At 44.5% G+C, this 18,844-nt stretch overlaps 1 protein-coding gene across 2 annotated transcripts; it reads left to right on the forward strand.

Moving 5' to 3' along the window:
• Window positions 1–1,975: 1,975 nt before the first annotated feature.
• Window positions 1,976–6,713, forward strand: BBS10 (Bardet-Biedl syndrome 10). 2 transcript variants are annotated; one of them, XM_038410843.2, is made up of 2 exons: window positions 1,976–2,222; window positions 3,570–6,713. In XM_038410843.2, exons 1-2 carry the CDS (start codon window positions 2,005–2,007, stop codon window positions 5,599–5,601), a joined length of 2,250 nt encoding a protein of 749 aa, XP_038266771.1. In that variant the 5' UTR covers window positions 1,976–2,004; the 3' UTR covers window positions 5,602–6,713. The 2 variants fall into 2 exon arrangements, with proteins under 2 accessions (XP_038266771.1, XP_043349012.1); XM_043493077.1 differs by lacking the exon at window positions 1,976–2,222 and adding an exon at window positions 2,253–2,823 and having other exon boundaries at window positions 3,570–5,701.
• The last annotated feature ends 12,131 nt before the right edge of the window (window positions 6,714–18,844 follow it).

Raw genomic sequence — 18,844 nt, forward strand, 5'->3', positions numbered from 1 at the left:
TTTGATGTAATTGAAATCAATATTTGAAAATGTAGAAAACATCCAAAAATATTTATAATTTTAAATTGGTATTCTATGTTGAACAGTGTGATTAAAATTGAGATTAATTGTAACTATTTTTTTAAAATCTAGTTTACTTGGTTTGTGTTAATCGCATGCATTAACTGCGATTAATTGACATCCCTAATATATAAAAATACAGGAGTGGGGTGTGACAAGTTTTTATCACTGTGCTTTTTGATAGAAGGAATTTATGTTGTTTTGGTTGAGATTGCACCAAAAGCTGTGCTCCTTTAGATAGATAGATGGATATCCTGCCACAATCCTACAGTAGTTCTGATCTGCAGCCATATATTGGAGTGTTCCTGTATGTATATCATATGTTGGTTAGTTGTGTTCATTTGAGTAGTTTGTAATTGACTTAGCTCTATTATCTTGAGCCACTGTTGAATTCTACTACTGAATAGTTTTGGCAGTAAGTTCATGGGGAAGGGCATAGGGCAGGGGTGGGCAAACTTTTTGGGCCAAGGGCCACATCTGGGTATGGAAATTGTATGGCGGGCCATGCTCACAAAATTAGGGGTTGGGGTGAGGGAGGGCTCCAGCTGGGGGTGCAGGCTCTAGGGGGGTGGGGTGGGGTGGCGTGCAGGAGGGTCTGCGGGCTGGGACTGAGTGGTTTGGATGATGGAAGGGGGATGAGGGCTGGGGCAGGGCTATGGGAGGGGGACAGGCTCTGGGCAGCACTTACCTCAAGCGCCTCTTAAAAATAGCAACATGTCCCCCCTCTGGCTCCTACATGGAGGTGCAGCAGGCAGCTGCGTGTGCTGCCTTGTCCACAGGGCCACCCCTGCGGCTCCCATTGGCTGCAGTTCCCAGCCAATGGGAGCTGTGGGGGCAGCACTTGTGAACAGAGCCAGCTGGCTGCCTCTACATGTAGGAACCAGAGGGGGGATATGCTGTTGCTTCTGGGGGCTGGGCAAAGTGGGGCAAGACCTCCCCCTCTCCAGCCAGGGCGCAGGGTAAGCTTCTGATGCCCCTTCCCAGTGGGAGCTTGGGGCCCTTATTAAAATGTCTGGAGGGGCTGGATGTGGTCCCCAGGCTGAAGTTCGCCCACCCCTGGCATAGGGTATGTATGTCTTTTATGCCTTGTAATAAGAGGGAAGGCCTCCAAAGCATGCTACGGTGATGGAGAACGAAATTAATGATGGACCCTGTCGACAAGGCAAAATTTATCCTGTTCATGTATGGCTGTGTCGCAGGGGCCTGAGCAGCACCCAGTGAGCCTGTGTCTGAGCACCAGCCAGGGAGCCAGAACCGAGGCCCCCGTGAGAGGGTCAGGAACAGCATCGTGCTCCGGAAACTGTCCCGGATTTCGGAAATAGTGTTGGCAACCAGGCCCCCCTGCCAGCGCTGGGTTGCCCACTCCAAGTGTTCAAAGGCTTCGAGTCACGCCCTAAAACATCCACGCCGCGTAGAGGCCTTTGGAGGGTTGCCCTCTGCTGTGCGCCTTTGTGCTGCACGGGGGTCACGGTTCCAAGCTTGCCCCCCCACCCAGCAGCGCCAGAAACGGAGCTTTGATAAAAGGAGACTCGGCTTCCGTCCCTCCCTGGCGTTATTTGAGCCAGGGCCGAACTCCGAGCAGTCCCCGCCGCGTTGCGCCAGGGAGCGTGTTCCCAGCGCGGGGCTAACACGTGCGCGGCGGCAGGCGGCGGCAGGCGGGCCCGCGTGAGCCCAGCGCCGCCCGCCCTTTGCTCCTAGCGGGCGGCCCAGGGCCGCGTTCCCCCGAAGCGCGCGTACCCGCACGCGCCACTAACGAGCGGCTCGGCTCAGAGCGAGGCTGCCTCCGTCCGCGGCCCCGCGCGCCTCTGGGAGAAGCGGCACGAACTCGAAAAGGCGGCCGCGTGCTCGGCCCCGCCCCGACGGCGGAACGGGGCGCGTGGGGAGGAGGGAGTTTAACCCCTCCCCTTTGACGGGCGCGTCACCGCCTTCCAACGTGATGGCGTCATGGCGCCGCAGCGGCGGGCGCTTCCCATGGCGGCCGCGGTGTCCCTGGACTTGGGGCGGCTGGGGCAGGAGGCCGCGGCGCTGGCGAGCGCGGTGCGGGGCGCGGTCGGGCCGCGCGGGGGGCAGGTGCTCCTGACCGGCCCGACGGGAGAGACGCTGCTCACGCGGGACGGGAGGCGAGTGCTGGAGGCGCTGAACCTCGGCCCGCCCACGGCCAGGTAACCCCCGGCGGTTATATGCCGCCCGCGCCTTCGCGGGCCTGCCGGAGCTTGTGGCTGCGAAACGCCCGCGACGTGAGCGGGCCGGGCCTGCAGCGCCTCGGAGCTGAGCGCCCCTGTGCGGGGGTCCCGCAGCCGCTCCCTGAAGCTCTGGGACGTCCCTCCCCCGGCCCAGGCCCCGGGGGCAGAGCGGTGGCGACTGGTGCCTCGCAGCAGCCGGGAGGCGGTGGGGAGAGAAATCAATGAAACGAGGGGCAGCTGCTCAGCCCGGGCAGAGACCGCACAGCAGCGTCTGCCAGCAGTTCCGGGGCTGCGTTACACCCCTTGGCACCCACCCAGCTTCAGCCTCGCCTCCGGGTGCTGATGGGAGCGAGACAGCCCCTCACCTGCCCCCAGCAGGGGCCAGGGTCCTCGCCCTTCACAGCACCTGGGGACAGGGAGGGGTTTGGGCTTCTCGCTAGGATGCTGTGGCCTTTGGCTGTCACTGGTGCCTGCCTGCCTGCCTCTCGTCTACCTCTGGGTCTGGCATTTCTTTCAAGCCCTGGGCAAAGCTTTCCATTTCTTAAAATGACACCTTGGAAGAACCTGCAGTGGGTCATGAGTAAGGCTCTGTTTTAGTCACAGGTATTTTTAGTAAAAGTCATGGACAGGTCATGGGCAGGAAACAAAAATTCACAGCCCATGAGCTGTCTGTGACTTTTACTATATACCCCTGACTAAAACTTGGGTGGGTGTGCCACAGATACTGGGGAGGGGGGGGGGGACGTGTGGCCCAGGGGCTCCTCAGGAGGTGGGGTGGGGGCAGGTTCCCTACCCAGCTGATTGGAAGCAGCGACCTCCAGCTCCTAGCTCCACATGTTGGTTCTGCTCCACCCCAAGCCCTGATTCTGCAGCTCCCACAGGTTGGGAACTGCAGCCAATGGGAGCTGCAGGGGCAGTGCCTGCGGGCGGAGGCAGTAGGTGAGTTAGGAGCTGAGGGAGGGGCGTTCCTGTTGTCCTTCCAGGGAGCCTCCCCAGGTAAGTACCACCCCGCACACCCAGCCCCCACACCAAAACTCCTGCTGCTGGTGGGAGCGGGAGGGCAGACTGCCCCAGCAGCAGCTGGTGCGACTGGCCCAGGGGCTGCCTGAGCTGCTCATGTGGCTCCCAAGCCAGTTACATGGGCTGCTACAGAAGTCCTGGAAAGTCACGAAATCCGTGACAGACACGGAACATGAGTCATGAGTGGCTAGTATTATCTGTTGAAAAGTGAATAGCTGAAACACTACTTTAATAAATTTAAACTATTGATTAAAATGTGTTGGTAAAAGCCGCCCTTAATTTACTTTGTTTTCCTTTTTCTACCAGAATGATGGTAGCTTGTGTCTCCAGGCACCACAGCATGACTGGAGATGGTGCTAAAACATTCATCATCCTATTGTCCAAATTACTCAGAGGACTTCAAGCAATTCTTGATAAAAGAGAAGGATCTCCATTTTGTGAGGATATTCAAAGGAGAGATGGATATCAAAAACATTGTCACAGTCTGAAGCAAATATCTCAGTCTCTTACGACATTTCAGACTCAGATATTGGACCACATCATGGCACAACACCTAAGAAAACATTTTTTATCTGCCTTTTCTAGTTGGGAAGGAGAGATACGTAGGGACACAATGGAGTCAATATTCGAAGCTTACTTTTGTGGAAGAATAGGAAATAGTCATCAGAAGCTTCTTTCCCAGTTGAGTTGTGATTTTTATTACAGGTGTATACCTTTCAAAAATGGTAGAAATGAAATGCTGAATTTAGTGAATGAATATTTTGTAGAATTGCATTCTGCTGTAACAGGTCTTCCTGTTTCAGATTCCAGGATCTTAGAGGGACTTGTTCTTCACAGAGATTTTGCTGTGTATTGTCCAGCAGATGGGGACATAAGAATGTTAATTGTAACAGAATCAATCCACTCTGCTCTTTCTGCCTCTGGTTTAGAGTTTGTTGTAAATGCAGAAGTTCAGTGTCAAGCTTCCCAAGTCTGGATTACAAAAAGAACAGAAGCTATAATGAAACACTTGAAGAACAACAATATAAAAGTATTGTTGTCAAGTGTGAAACAACAGGAAATAGTTAGTTACTACGCAAAAATAAGTGGTATATCTATTGTAGAGTGTTTATCGTCAGAAGAAATCTCTCTTCTCTGCAAGACCACAGGTATCTCACCTTTTATACCTACTCGGGACAATATACGTGGTGAGATCACTGAAACCATGATAGCAAAATTTTGTCAGCCTCTTGTACTTGGCTCCAAGAGATATGTTCATCTTGGTTTGACAAGGACATGTGCCTTTCAGCCACATTGTGTAATCTTTTGTGGACCAATGCATGGTGTCACTGAACTGCATGCCTCTGCTTTTCATGGAGCATTTAAAATGTTACAGCAACTATTTAAAGCAGTTGATCTGAGTTACAGATGTAAAGCACAACCTGAAAACCCAAATAATGCATCAAAAGCTGTACATTGTAGTTGGCAACATTCAGCTACTCAACCAAAACTCATAATGGAGAATATTTCTTGTAATAGGGAAAAGGTCAATGACCAACAACTGAAAACATCTATGGCTGAAACAGAAAAACAGTTTATAGACTCTTCATCATGTAATGAAACAGACTTGCAAAAATCATCAGTCCTAGCCATGCCCATTGTAGAATTAGAGAGTGATCATATGTTTTCAGCTCTAATTGACAGAGGTAGTTCTGTAAGAGAGTTACAGAAACCGCCACTGAAATGCAAGCATCCAAGTGAAATGTGGGTAAAGAATAAGAGTGAGCCAGTTGTCAACAACCACAGGATTTGTAATGATGCTATGACAGCTATAGAAAACACCAGTACATCAGTTGTGTCCAAACAGCTGAACGCTGCTAAGGAGTACTGGAAACCAGGCAATCGTATAATTCCATTTAAGTATGAGAAGAGTTATAAACACACAGTCCAAAGTTGCACCAATTTGGTCATACAGGCAGGATCAGTTTTGCCAGTTGGAGGTAACTTTGAGATCCTGTTACATTATTATCTCCATTCCTATGCAAAACAATGCCAACAACCAAAAATAGCTGTTCTTTCTACTGTAATTGCTGATGCATTGCTAAGCATTCCAAAAATCCTTTACAAGACAACAAAAGAGAACAGTTTTACTCAGGTCTATTTCAAAGCCATTACTGCCCTTCAAACTAATCAGCAGCTGCCCATGCATAACCAAGGTCTAGAATCAGTGTATTGTAAATATCAGTTAGTAGCTTCTGTTCTTCATTGTGTTACAAACCTTCTCACTATTGATTTAATAATTGGTATTAGGAGACTACCTCAAAAGACTGAGGTTAATGATTCAGAAGAAGATTTGTGAAAACAATGTTTTTGTTTCTCCTATGTTGTTACCGGAAGTTTTTGATTCAATTATATTAAGCCAATGATGTTACTTTAGAAACACTGCTTTTAATTTAAAACCTTTATTTCCAATTTGTCTATTTCGGTATGAAAGGTTATGGCCTGCCCAAGTGATTTTCCCGGAAAAGTAGCAGCCAGCTAACTTTCCTTTGGAGGACATGGATACAGCCCTCCTAGAATAGACAACAAACAAATTATTTGAAAATACAAATATTTATTTAGAAGTGAATAGTTACAGTAAAGAGGAGAGAGAGAGGTACAGTAACTCCTCACTTAAAGTCGTTCTGGTTAACGTTTTGTTATGTTGCTGATCAATTAGAGAACATGATAGTTTAAAGTTGCGCAATGCTCCCTTATAATGTCATTTGGCAGCTGCCTGCTTTATCCACTGCTCGCAGGAAGAGCAGCCCCTTGGAGCTAGCTGGTGGGGGCTTGGAACCAGGGTGGACCGGCAGCCCCCTTATCTGCTGCCTGCTGCCCACTCCCCTAAGTTCCCTGTGCAGCAGCTGCCCAGCAGGCTATCAACTGTCCCTCCTGCTGTCCCACTGCCATATGCTGCTCCTGCCCTCTGCCTTGGACCTGCTTTCCACTTGCCATGCTGGGGCGGGAGGGGAAAGAGAGGGGCTAATGTCAGGGTGTCCCCCTGCTCCTGTACCCCGCTTATCGCATTTCCATAGAGCGGGGGGGACACCACAAGGCTCAGGACAGAGGGAGCTTCCTGGCAGGAGCTTCTGTCTCAACTTGCTGATATACTTTAAAAAGGCAGTGTACTTAGAGTGGGGTCAGCGTACATAAAGGGGCAATGCGAATATCTCTCTGTGTTGCGCGCACACACACACACGTGTGTCTCTGTCTGCCATGCTGTCTCTGCTCCCTCCATTCGTGTTGCCTTATAGAATGTGAGGCTACATTAACAACAATGGGTTGACCCTTGAGTGCTCAGCTGATTGCGAGATCATCATTTAGCGGTAAGGCATTCCCCTGGGAAGGATCCCACCTTCTGACTTCACCATCTCCATCAATCTTCACAATCATCATTGCAGTGTAGCAGTATTAAATTGTTTAAAACTTTGTGTGTGTGTGTGTGTATATATATCTATAGATAGATAAAAAAAAATATATCCCTGGAACCTAACCCCCTCATTTACATTAATTCTTATGAGGAAATTGGATTTGCTTAACATGGTTTTGCTTAAAGTCGTATTTTTCAGGAATGTAACTACAACATTAAGCGAGAAGTTACTGTAGTAGAGTTACAGTATAAACATGAAGCGGCGTGGCAAATAAAGACACAGCCCTACCATTACAGTTTCAATTAACTATCACGTATAACAATATGATCATTCACTTAGTACTCTATACTTTATAACAATATTTATTACATATACCAATTAGGGCTGTCAAGAGATTAAACAAATTAATCATGGGATTAAACAATAATAAATACCATTTATTTAAATATTTTTGAATATTTTCTACATTTTCAAATATATTGATTTCAATTAGAACACAGAATACAAAGCGTACAGTGCTCATTTTATATTTATTTTTGATTAAAACCTAATACAAGTACTGTAGTGCAATCTTTTTATAATGAAAATTGATCTTACAAATGTAGAATTATTTGCAAAAAAACCCCCTGCATTCAAAAATAAAACAATGCAACATTTTAGAGCCTACAAGTCCACTCAGTCCTACTTCTTGTTCAGCCAATCGCTCCGACGAACCAGTTTGGTTACAATTTGCAGGAGATAATGCTGCCCACATCTGGTTTACAATGTCACCTGAAAGTGAAAACAGGTTTCCACATGTCACTGTTGTAGCTGGCATCACAAGATATTTACGTGCCAGATGTGCTAAAGATTCATATGTCCCTTCATGCTTCAGCCACCATTCCATAAGACCTGTCCATGCTGATGACGGGTTTGCTCAATAACTATCCAAAGCAGAGTTGACTGATGCATGTTCATTTTCATCATCTGAGTCAGATGCCACCAGTGGAAGGCTAATTTTCTTTTTTGGTGGTTTGGGTTCTGTAGTTTCCGCATCAGAGTGTTGCTCTTTTAAGATATCTGAAAGCATACTCCACACCTCGTCCCTCTCAGATTTTGGAAGGCACTTCAGATTTTTAAACCCTGGATCAAGTGCTGTATCTATCCTTAGAAATCTCACATTGGTACCTTCTTTGCATTTTGTCAAATCTGAAAAAGTGTTCTTAAAACGAACATGTGCTGGGTCATCATCCGAGACTGCTATGACATGAAATACATGGTAGAATATGGGTAAAACAGAACAGGAGACATGCAATTCTCCCCCAAGGAGTTCAGTCACATATTTAATGCCTTTTTTTAACAAGCATCATCAGCATGGAAGCATGTCCTCTGGAATGGTGGCTGAAGCATGTAGGGGCATATGAATATTTAGCATATCTGTCACGTAAATATCTTGCAACGCCAGCTACAAAAGTGCCATGTGAATGCCTGTTCTCACTTTCAGGTGACATTGTAAATAAGAAGCAGTCAGCAGTATCTCCCATAAATGTAAACCAACTTATTTGTCTTAGCAATGGGCTGAACGAGAAGTAGGACTGAGTGGACTTGTAGGCTCTAAAGTTTTACATCGTTTTGTTTTTGAGTGCAGTTATGTAACCAAAAAATCTACATTTGTAAGTTACACTTTCACGGTAAAGAGACTGCACTACAGTACTTCTATGAGGTGAAGTAAAATAATATTTCTTTTATCATTTTTACAGTGCAAATATTTGTAATAAAAAATAATATAAAGTGAGCACTGTACATTTTGTATTCTGTGTTGTAATAGAAATCAATATATTTGAAAATGTAGAAAAAATCCCAAAATATTTAATAAATTTCAATTGGTATTCTATTGTTTAACAGTGTGATTAATTTTTTTAATTGCAGTTAAATTTTTTTGAGTTAATCGCGTGAGTTAACTGCGATTAATCAACAGCCCTAATATTAATTACTTAAAATTAAACATCTAGTACATGCTGGTGTGGCAGGTACCAAATGGGTCGGGAGATCTCACTAAAACCACAGGCATCCAACTTTATTTATACTTAAAACACATACACTCAAGGATGTTTAATAGAAAAAGTTTTTGACTTAGAGGCTTCTTAAGATTCCCTCTGAGACTGTCTAAAGGTCCTTCGCTTTGTCAAAATGTAGGGAGCACCGATAGCTATTGGCCGCTGGCCGCTGGGTCTCCTGCTGACTGCTTCCCTTAGGTGAAAGCAGTACCTCAGGCAGGAAAGACAGAAGCCTGTTGGCTGCTGCTGTTGGGCTGCTGCGGAGGCCTCCCGCTGGCTGGGTGGCAGAAATGGCCATTGCCAGGGGCCACCCTGGAATCCTGGGTGGGCTGCTGCTGTAATTGCCTTTGAAGCAGCCTCTCCCTTGCTGGGTGCTGCTGATGCTGCAGCTGCTGTTCTATAAGCACTTTTCTTCCTTGCAGGTGTCTGGCAGAGCTCAGTCTCTTGCTGGTCCTGGTTCTCTACAGAGCTTTAGCCTGCCGGCTGCTGCCTTTATATATGAGTTCAGCTCATTAGCTATTAGTTTATTATTGTAATTCAGTCAATCATCTTTCAGGGATTTGCATATGCTAATTTATCGCGTGTATTGACACGTGACACTCAAGCTTAGCCAATCAGCTGCCAGTTATTAGCATATGTTAATTACTAGTTAGCATATGCTAATTAGTCACTTATACTAAAAGCTCCTCCTCTGTCCCATAGACTTTTATGGGCTCAATGCATCCTTATGAGGTTTTTCAGCTGATCTTTGGATGAGCCCTAGCTACTTCCTGTCTGGACATAACCATTGGTTTCTATGGGCTATCATGTATTCCTGTGGGGTTTTGCTGAGTCATTCCCCACAGGAAGTGATGCAATACTGTGCCTTGATTGCATCATCCCTATTCATTTCTGTGTGCTCCCATGCATTCCTGGGAGATTTCCCACTACCTTACCTAATCCTATACTATAGCCACCATCACTGTATTTTCTAATTTAAACTATTCTTAATGTTTATTTAACTAAAGCTTTATTCTTAAAACTGATTACTATTCTAAGCATGCCAAAGGGTCCTGACACTACAACCACTCATTTTGTATTCAGTAAGCAATTTAAAATTTTGGCAAATTTAAACCCTTTTCGAGGTTTTTCTATGGATTTCCAATTAGGGCTTGGTAAGGCATTTCGGGCAACTGATGCGAAAATGTTATGTGACAACATGTTCTGGTCAAGTCTGGATGCCCAAAGCTCAATGCAAGGACAAATACTTCTTCCTATAACAAAGAGGGAAGAAAAAGCAGATCATTGCAGGTTTGTATTGCTGTTGAACTCAGTAAAGCAATTTCTGTTAATTTATCAGGCAGGTTTCAAACGCAAGCAAATGTAATAGTATGCATTTAGGGTTAAATTGATTCTGGCCCTGTGCACCATAGTGTGGAGGGTCTTGTGCGAATCTGCCCAATGGTGAATTTCACCTCATTTTTCACATTTAAATATTTATGCAAATTAAATGTGAATTTTGGTTTCCCTGGCAAGTTACCTGTGGTAGGTGCCATCAAAACTTTGGAAAGCTAAAGAACTAGCTTTAACAAATTTATCAAAATGTCTCTGTAATTTATTGACCTTCATAAGGAGTTGAATTAAATACGATTTTAAACACTATGTTCCATTTTTGTATATATTTTCCCTAATTTTTTTCTGTCTATCATATTCTTATAATCCATTTAACATCAATATTTTCACTGTTAAAACAGCCAACAGTAGACTCTAGGCCACTGTAGTATATTCCTGTAAAGGACTGTCTGACTGGATATGAAATCTAGAATTTCTATTCTTTATCTAATAATTTTGATCAAAGTAATGATAGTAGGAAGTAAATCCACATTATGACTGGCCAACATTTGATCTGTCAGATTGTTTTTTACATGGTATTCATGGCTTCCAATATTTTTAGCTATTCTGGCTCATGTTCTCATGTCACTATAAAAATAGGTGAGTGCAGAAGAGAGGCTGTACAACTAAACTCCTAAACATCTATTAAACATCTTTTCAAACTGTATTGATTGTCAGTTTTCTTCAAGTTTCTCATCCTAAGACTTACTTGAAGATTAGTCTTAACTTGATGCCTTAATTTACCTGTTTTTTTTAACTGTCTACCACAGTGATACATGGACTAGGTCTGTGGCAGCCACTGAGGGGGTGGATCTCCTTGTGGAGCCCCTGCTACAGAACCCCCAGCTCTGTGTGCAGGTGGCGGAGTCCCCCTTGGTGCGCCAGAGATTGGTCCTGGCGGAAGTCACCAGAGTCAGAGACCTCCTGCACTACGACTGGGGAGACTGGCTGGATCCCCTGAAGCTCGCTTGGCACATGGGGCTCTCCAGGCCTAGTACTCCCCAGCACATACTTCAGGAGGTGAGGGCCGCTTTATCTCACACTGCTCGGGTTTTCCTCGACTGGATCCTGTGAGAGGGTGTGCCCTGCCTGCCCACCCTCCACCCCAGACCCTCTGGACCTTTTCATCGGGTCCCTGCCCTGTGGATCTTCCTGACCATCATGCCCCTTTACCGTGAGCCAGTTGCTTGAGTTGCAGCCGGTTCAGTTGCAGACCGTGCCAAGAAAACATCTGTACCTGCTCATGCTCCACACTCTTCAGATCCTTACCCTCGCGTCCTGCCCCGACACGAAGTGGCGGGACTCCTGCCACCTCTGGAGGGTGAGGAGCCCCGGTGGGCCAGCCTATATCCATCCTGGTGCAGAGGCCCACCAGGGACATCAGCTGGAGGCTCCTTCACGGAGCCATGAGGATGGGTGTGTACTTGACGTGGTTCACTCCCCTCCCAGATACCTGCCCCTTCTGTGGCATGAAGGAGACCCTGGAGTGTGCCAGGTTGCAGCCCCTATTCCGGCTCCTCTTGAATATATTTTTATGTTTTTGTTGCACTTTCCTCCTCACCTATTCATCTACGCATTCCCTATCCGTGGCCCCACTAAGTCGCGGGAACTCCTTGTCAACCTCCTCCTAGCCCTGGCCAAAATGGCAATCTATAAAACCAGGGAGAGGAGGTTGGCCAACGGGGTTTCCTGCAACTGTGGGGGCTATTTCCGCTCCTTCGTCCATGCATCCGGGTAAAGTTCCTCTGGGTGGCATCCACTGGCTCCCTTGACGCCTTCAAGGAGCTGTGGGCACTTGCCGGGGTTCTCTGCTCGGTGTCCCCGTCAGGTTCCCTTCATTTAGCCCTGTGACCTCACTCCCATTCCTGTTATTTCCTTAGTTGTTCCCCATAATTATTTGGAATTCCGGACCTGTGGATCCTCCCCTTAGGCTGGGGGAGGTCCTTTAGCAGTGGGTGGGCTTCTGCCCACCCACTTCCTGGATCCCAACAGGATAGTGATGCATGGAGGAAGGAGAATACTGAGTAAATGGGCAGCTGCAGCTGATCATATTTGCATCCCTAGTAATAGTATTAGGTATTAATACTAATATCAACAGGGATTTTATAATCAATCATTAAATTGAAGTAATATGGGAAACTTAAAAATCATATGTTGTAAACAAATACTTTTCTCTCTCTTGTCAATAACTACTTACATTAGTAAAACAATGTCAGGTTTCTTCATTTTTTGTGCTGTTTGTTTCCCTTTTGCATTTTTCTCAGTATATTCAGTGGTGATTGATTGAAGTCATTTTCACTTTCAGGACCTTCTACCTCCATATTTTGTTGGCAAATACAGTAGCAAACTTTATTTAAATACAAATTTCCATTGGGACCTATAGTCTCTGGGCTGCACTGTCTGAGTAAGATGAAGGCAGGGCAAATGACCCCAGTTTATGAACATTAGTGTAGACCATAGGCTCCAGTAAGTTGCTAGTGCAGCTCTCATTTGAGAAAAAGATGAGTGTCTCAGACTGTTCTAATACAAGGAATATCAACTGTAATGACTAGTAAATAACTTCTTTTTTTAAAATTTAGGACCTAGTCCTGCAATCATCTCCATTTGGGTGGACCCCTGCACTTGATTCATTTGAAAATAGCGGGTCCCAGTGTAGGCGTAAGTGTCTGCCTTTACAGTTCTCAAGGCAGGCTAAAGGTCTAAGTTATCTTTTGCTAGCATAGTCACTTGTTTGTGGGGGGTGGGTGGGGAGGGGTTAGAAGGAAGAGGTGAAAGAGGATCACTCTTGTACTTGGATTCTGTGTATTAACTTGATGCTAGATTACTAAAACAGCCTAACAGGTATGCAGGTTCCTATGTATCTTGTGGCAAACTGGTCCACAACTTTGGTGAAGGGCGTATGAAATCTGCAGCACTCTGAAGCTTCCGCAGAATAAACCATTTGCATTTTAAAGTTTGAGTGTTTATTAAATATGAAAATGAGTAATACAATCAGGACTCTGTCCCCTGGTGTTATTTATGTTGACATTCAATTTATTTTACACTGTTGTCACATTTTCAGTTTGTGTACCACAGATTTTTGTAAAGATAAAGCAAAATTGTACTGTTGAGTATGAAGGATCTGATCACTGGGTAAGAGAGTAGTTAGGATTCCTGGCACTTGGAGAAGCAGTTTGGGATTAGCTCATTACCTATCATGTACCCCATAAAATAAAATGATTTAGATTATACTTTTTTTATCATGGTTAAAGCATTAAGGCTAATTAAGAAGTTGACAAAGCTGAAGTCAGGTGTAAATATCCTGTCTGTATACAAAAGTTATGTGGGAGAATTTACAAAATAGAATGATATACTGTCACTGTGCCTCAGTGGGTCACACAGCAAAGGATGCCAGATTCAGGACAAATGCTGAGAAATAGAGCAGACTTACCCTAGACTGGTGGTTATTCTACCATTAGATGTACCTTGCCAGTAACAAAAGTAAATGTCTGTCTCACCACGCTAGTTAACATGAAGTCAAAAATGCAGTTTTCTTAGGCATCTCAGCATTTATTTCACCACCCAGACATGAGAGTATGATGGGTGGTTATAGAAAACCAATTTAATCAAACAAAGAGTTCTTCTGATCTCAAGAGACCAGCTACATAGCCAGGTCAGTATTTAACTCAGATCTTACCCAATAATCAGACTGCTGCCAATTCTTTAGTAACTAAAAACTAAAGGTTTATTTATAAAGAAAAGGAGTGGAGAGTTAAAATGGTTAAGGAAATCATATACAAACAAGTAACTGCAAAGTTCTTATGTTAGGTTTGAAACAGTCATGGAATAAACTGCTAGTCTGCAGATGTCTCTCGGAAATTACCCAGACAGCTTGGGGATCATCAGTCATTGTTTAGAGTTTCCTTGTTAGAAATCCAGTCCAGAGAAATGAGGCATGAAATTAAAACAAAATGGAGAGTTTTCCAGGGTCTTTTATATCTTCTCCCAATCCCATGTGGATGGGATTTTACTGTCCCAATCAAAGCTCCCTTTCTCAGATTGTGGAAAATTACAGGCACAAGAGGGAGTTCAGAGACACATGAGCAAGTCACATGCCCTTACATGCTTTGATGACTCACAGGAGCAGCTATTGCCCATATTGTTTCTAAAGTGTCCATAGGAAGACTTGCTGGGCTGGATGAGTTTCTTCTGTGGCCCATTGTGAGAGTTAATTTTCTTTAATGAGCCATCAACACAAAGCTGTCTGGCTTCATTGTATATTTTACCTGGTGGGTATCACCCCAGGAACAAACACATTTGGGATACATATCTATAGCCAATATTCGTAACTTCAGATACAAGAATGATACATGCATATAAACAGGATAATCATCCTTGGCAAATCATAACTTTCCATTGACACCTTACATGATACACTTTGTTTAAAATTTGTTGCAGTTGTATAACAGTGGTAGAAACGATATACATGGTCACATTTCAATCGTATGGCATCACAATACCATATAATTATTTTAAGATACTTCTCCACTGATTCTTTCCACCTTTCCCTCAACATCTGACCCTGCTTTATTGCATCTCTCACCTCTGAAGACTGGTTAAGCTGAGTATTTGAATTTTACCCTTTTTCATGCTCTTACTTTAGGAACCATCTTTTTTCACTTTTGAACTACTAAAGACAGCTGAGAGCATGGCACTCATTTTGTGAAGAAGACAGGGCCACAACTCTAGTTCTGCTTTCTGGATTGGCCATTGTGAGGCACTTATCCAGCATATGACAATTTCATTTTCAATCCTGGTCCAAATGCATTATGGTCATATTGTGCCTATATTCCACAGGCTCGGGAAAAGGGAGAAAGGCATTAATCCAGATGCCACCAGGTTCACCTACTGATCTGACTCTTTCCATAGTAGAATCCTCTACATTTTAGATCTGTGGTTCTCAACCTTTTCCATACTGTGACCCCATGTTAGAACAGAAAAAATGTTTTTGGACTTCCCACTTTCTGTCTACTCATAAAGGGAGGGTTGTTGTGACTCCTCAAAAACCTGTCTGAAACCTTTCATGTCCTAGATCAGAGTTAGCGTGTCTCCACTGGTATTTTATCCTTGCAGCTTCTGTCCATCTCCACTGGGTGGTGCATGCACATTTTTAAGCGTTATAATCTGCGTTGGCAGATGATATTCACTTCCGCATGCATGTGATTTCTTAAAAAAAATATATGCAAGAGTTTTAGCCACATATCAAGTAGCATGATAACAAATAGAGGCAACATTTTGAAAATCTGGCTCATACAGCAAGTCCAGGAACTGAAACTGCATCTCTTGTAGGTCAACAGAGTCAAGATGTGATGGGTTTTTAGGTTGGCAATAATTCAGTTTTTCAATATTACTGTTTGGGTGTTGTCCCAGTCTTAACATATTCATGGATGGTGTGACACTGCACCCCATATTCATCATAGTAGTATTATTATTATATGATTATGGCATAATTATGATGCATTTTGTATAAGATAAGTCATGTGAGGTGCCACTGAAAAAGTTTTTTGCTTAATATGATTATCCTATTTGTATGCATGTATCATTTTGTATCTGAAGTTATGAATATTGACAATGTATCTGTATTTCACACGTAGGTATACCTGGGTGACGCCCACTAGGCAAGATGCTTTCAGTCTAGATCAATGTTTCTTAAATGCAGACACCAGAGCCTTTTCTTGCGGCCACAGCCATTTTGACTGTGGGGGCGGGGTACAAAGCAGTGGCCCCTCTCCCAGGGCCTACAGCAGCGGTTGGGCCCTGCCCCCCTCCAGGGACACAAATGCTGGAGGTACAGGCAGCTGGTAAATTCCCCACTTTCCTGGGGGTGGGGGGGGGTATGCTTCGGCCACAGGGTTTTGGGCTTAGTCCATGTGGTGGCAGGCTCTGGCTCCAGGCTCCACTGGGCCCCACTGCCTCCCTGCCCACCTCCCCATCCAGGACTTAATTTGTATCAGGGCTTGCTGGGGTTGAGTAAGTCTGCTGTGAAAACTGATATTAACAAACATACAAATATCACTTTTTACAACAGAAGACTTACCAGCTAGCAAGTCTTAGAAAAAAAAAAGTGCAGCCAAAAAAAGCAAAAGAAACAACAACAAAAAATATAAACATGCAAAGCGCCTTATTTGTGCTTCTGTTCTGTTTAGGTCCAGTAAAGAATAGAGACGACTGTAAATTATATTTATTACTGAGTCTGAAGAAAACCCTATATAAATAACTTACTATGATTTGGACATGTGTATGTGCATATTTATTTGTTTTTCCTAAAGTTAATTATGTATTTTAGGAAAAATTGTCAGTTTGGCCACCAGCAATAGTTGGTGGACGCACTCCGAGGCCACCCAAAAATTTGTTGTGAGAACCCCTGATCTAGACAGTGGGTGGGGAAGGGCCTATTCAGGGTAATGAGCCATCAGGGAAAACAATAAGTCTTATGAAAAGCTTATCTCCTTCCTAAAAACTGAGCCTTCCTGAGAACACTCCAGAGAGCCTGTAAATAATGACTGCTATGACTCTAAAAGGACATGTGACCAGGCCACATGATTCTGGACTCCATCTTGGGATGTCAGTATTTTTCCAGAAACCAATCTGGGAACCAAGTTTTGAAACAAAGAGTTTCCTCCAAATGATAAAGCTATATAAGGCAGGGAGTGACATCATCTGTTGTGCTTCACTCTCCGCACAAGAAGACTCCTGGAAACACCTGAGAAACAAAGACTGAACTGGGGGAAGTGCTGGACCCAGGCTAAAGGGATTTCTAGCCTGTGTATGAAAGACATGGGGATTCCAAGCTGTAAAGCAAGTGCAGCTTGTCTCTGAAGATTCTCTTAAGAATCTGCAGCCTGCTTGTATCATCAGCCAGGGTGAGAATTTGCTAAGTCATATCCTATAATTAAACTTAGTTTGTGTCTTTGTTTATTTACTAGGTAATCTGCTTTGATCTGTTTGCTATCACTTATAATCTATTTTTTGTAGTTACTAAACTTGTTGCTTTATCTAAATCAGTGAGTTCAAATGAAGTGCTTGGGAATCTTAGCTCAGAGAGGCTGTTGCATATTCCTCTCCACATTGAGGAGTGGGGGTGAACTCTATGAGCTTACACTGTACAGTTCCCTGTGCAGTGCAAGACAGTATAATTTTGGGTTTATGCTCCAGAGGGTGTGCATGCCTGGGCAGCTGAGAGTTACCTTGGTTTTAGCCTTTCTACTGTTGGATGTGCAGTGGCTAGTCAGAGAGCCTGCATTTAACCAGCTGGGTGTGTCCCTACTTGTATGTATGCTGGTGGAAGTGTAAGATCGGGAGCATGTCTGAAGCTTGTCACAGCAGCACAGCATGAGAGGGAGCCCATGCTGGTGGATCAGAGGGCTCAGTGGTACCCCAGTTCCAGGCGGCGCCCTGGGGGAACCAATCACAGATGGTATTCCACATACTTCTAGATACAGTGACACATAATCTCCTGCCTCTTTTGTGTGTATAACATGCCCAGGTCCTCTTTTTGGCAGGTGTGGCCATATAGATTGCTAACGGGGACAGATTTCTATGTGGACTACCATGTAACTGTGTGATGATTTATAAACTTACTAAATGGTTTGAATATATTGTTACTTATATATTGGGGACTTTTTCTCCCCCTCTTTCTTCCCGGAGCAACTGATGCACAAAGAAGTTTGTCATGCTTGGAAAGGCTGATGGCTAGAAGCTTGACTAATTATTGTTATGAAAATGTGTTACTGGTCTGATGCACAGTAGGCAGCAAGTGGAAGCTCTCAGTAAGAAAGATATGACAGTGGAAAATTGTGCTCTTTTTGTTCAATGGAGAAAAATAAAATGCCTACAATGGTGGCTGTGAAAAGCTCTGAGGTATCCAATCTAATTTCATCTTCAGCTTCATGCAGATTTGCCTATATAGAACAACCCAGACTTGAAAATTGGGAACAAATTTATAATTTGGAAGAACTGTCTGAGCAGGGGCATAATATGGATTTCCCAGTTAGTCACTGATGAGAGCTTTGTCTCTTTTCTAATGCAAAAGCAGTGCTGTGGCCTGCCACCCTCAATATAGTGTCCATACTTACGACTAAGTCCTTGTCTACACTACAGAGTTTTGTTGATGGAGGTTATGCTGACGATCAAAAACCAGTATAATTATATCATTTGTGCATGTTCAAACAATGCTCCTTCTGTCTGCGGAGCACATCCACATTTGGTGCTCTAGCATCGACAGTGAGAGCAGTGCACTGTGGGTACGTTTCCCATTGTGCTACTTGCCACCTTCTGCAGCTAGGAGTTGTGGGAAGGCAGAGTGGTTTGCAATGCACCAGAGGTGCATGCTCAATGTCCCATGATGCAGTTTTTCCCATTATTCCGTTGGCTTCTGAGTTTCGTGGCATTTTTCAACAGCTGTTGTTTACTGTGCACCCACCATTTCTGTCTGAAAGCATGGATCCTGCACTGCTTTGTGGTCACTGTTATGAACACATCACGGCTGGTCATGCAGTATATCATGAGCACCCAATCTGTACAGGAATCAGGGATGCCTGACCTGCTGTGTTCCATGAAAAGAAACAACACCAGATTACTTTTGGCATTCATGGAGCAGCTGCACATGGTGGATTGTTGCTTGTGGGCTCGGGAAATAAGCATTGAGTGGTGGAATCGCATTGTTATGCAGGTCTGGGATGATGAGCAGTGGCTGCAGAACTTTTGCATGCAGAAAGCCACCTTCCTGGAACTGTGGGTGGAG

Source organism: Dermochelys coriacea, chromosome 1, assembly GCF_009764565.3.
Source record: "Dermochelys coriacea isolate rDerCor1 chromosome 1, rDerCor1.pri.v4, whole genome shotgun sequence".
Taxonomy (NCBI): domain Eukaryota; kingdom Metazoa; phylum Chordata; order Testudines; family Dermochelyidae; genus Dermochelys; species Dermochelys coriacea.

Bases quoted from the DNA above. Each gene is read 5' to 3' on its own strand.
- BBS10 (XM_038410843.2), top strand. From the start codon at position 2,005: ATGGCGCCGCAGCGGCGGGCGCTTCCCATGGCGGCCGCGGTGTCCCTG. The intron at 2,223-3,569 runs GTAACCCCCGGC...TTTTTCTACCAG, and splicing joins CTCGGCCCGCCCACGGCCAG to AATGATGGTAGCTTGTGTCT.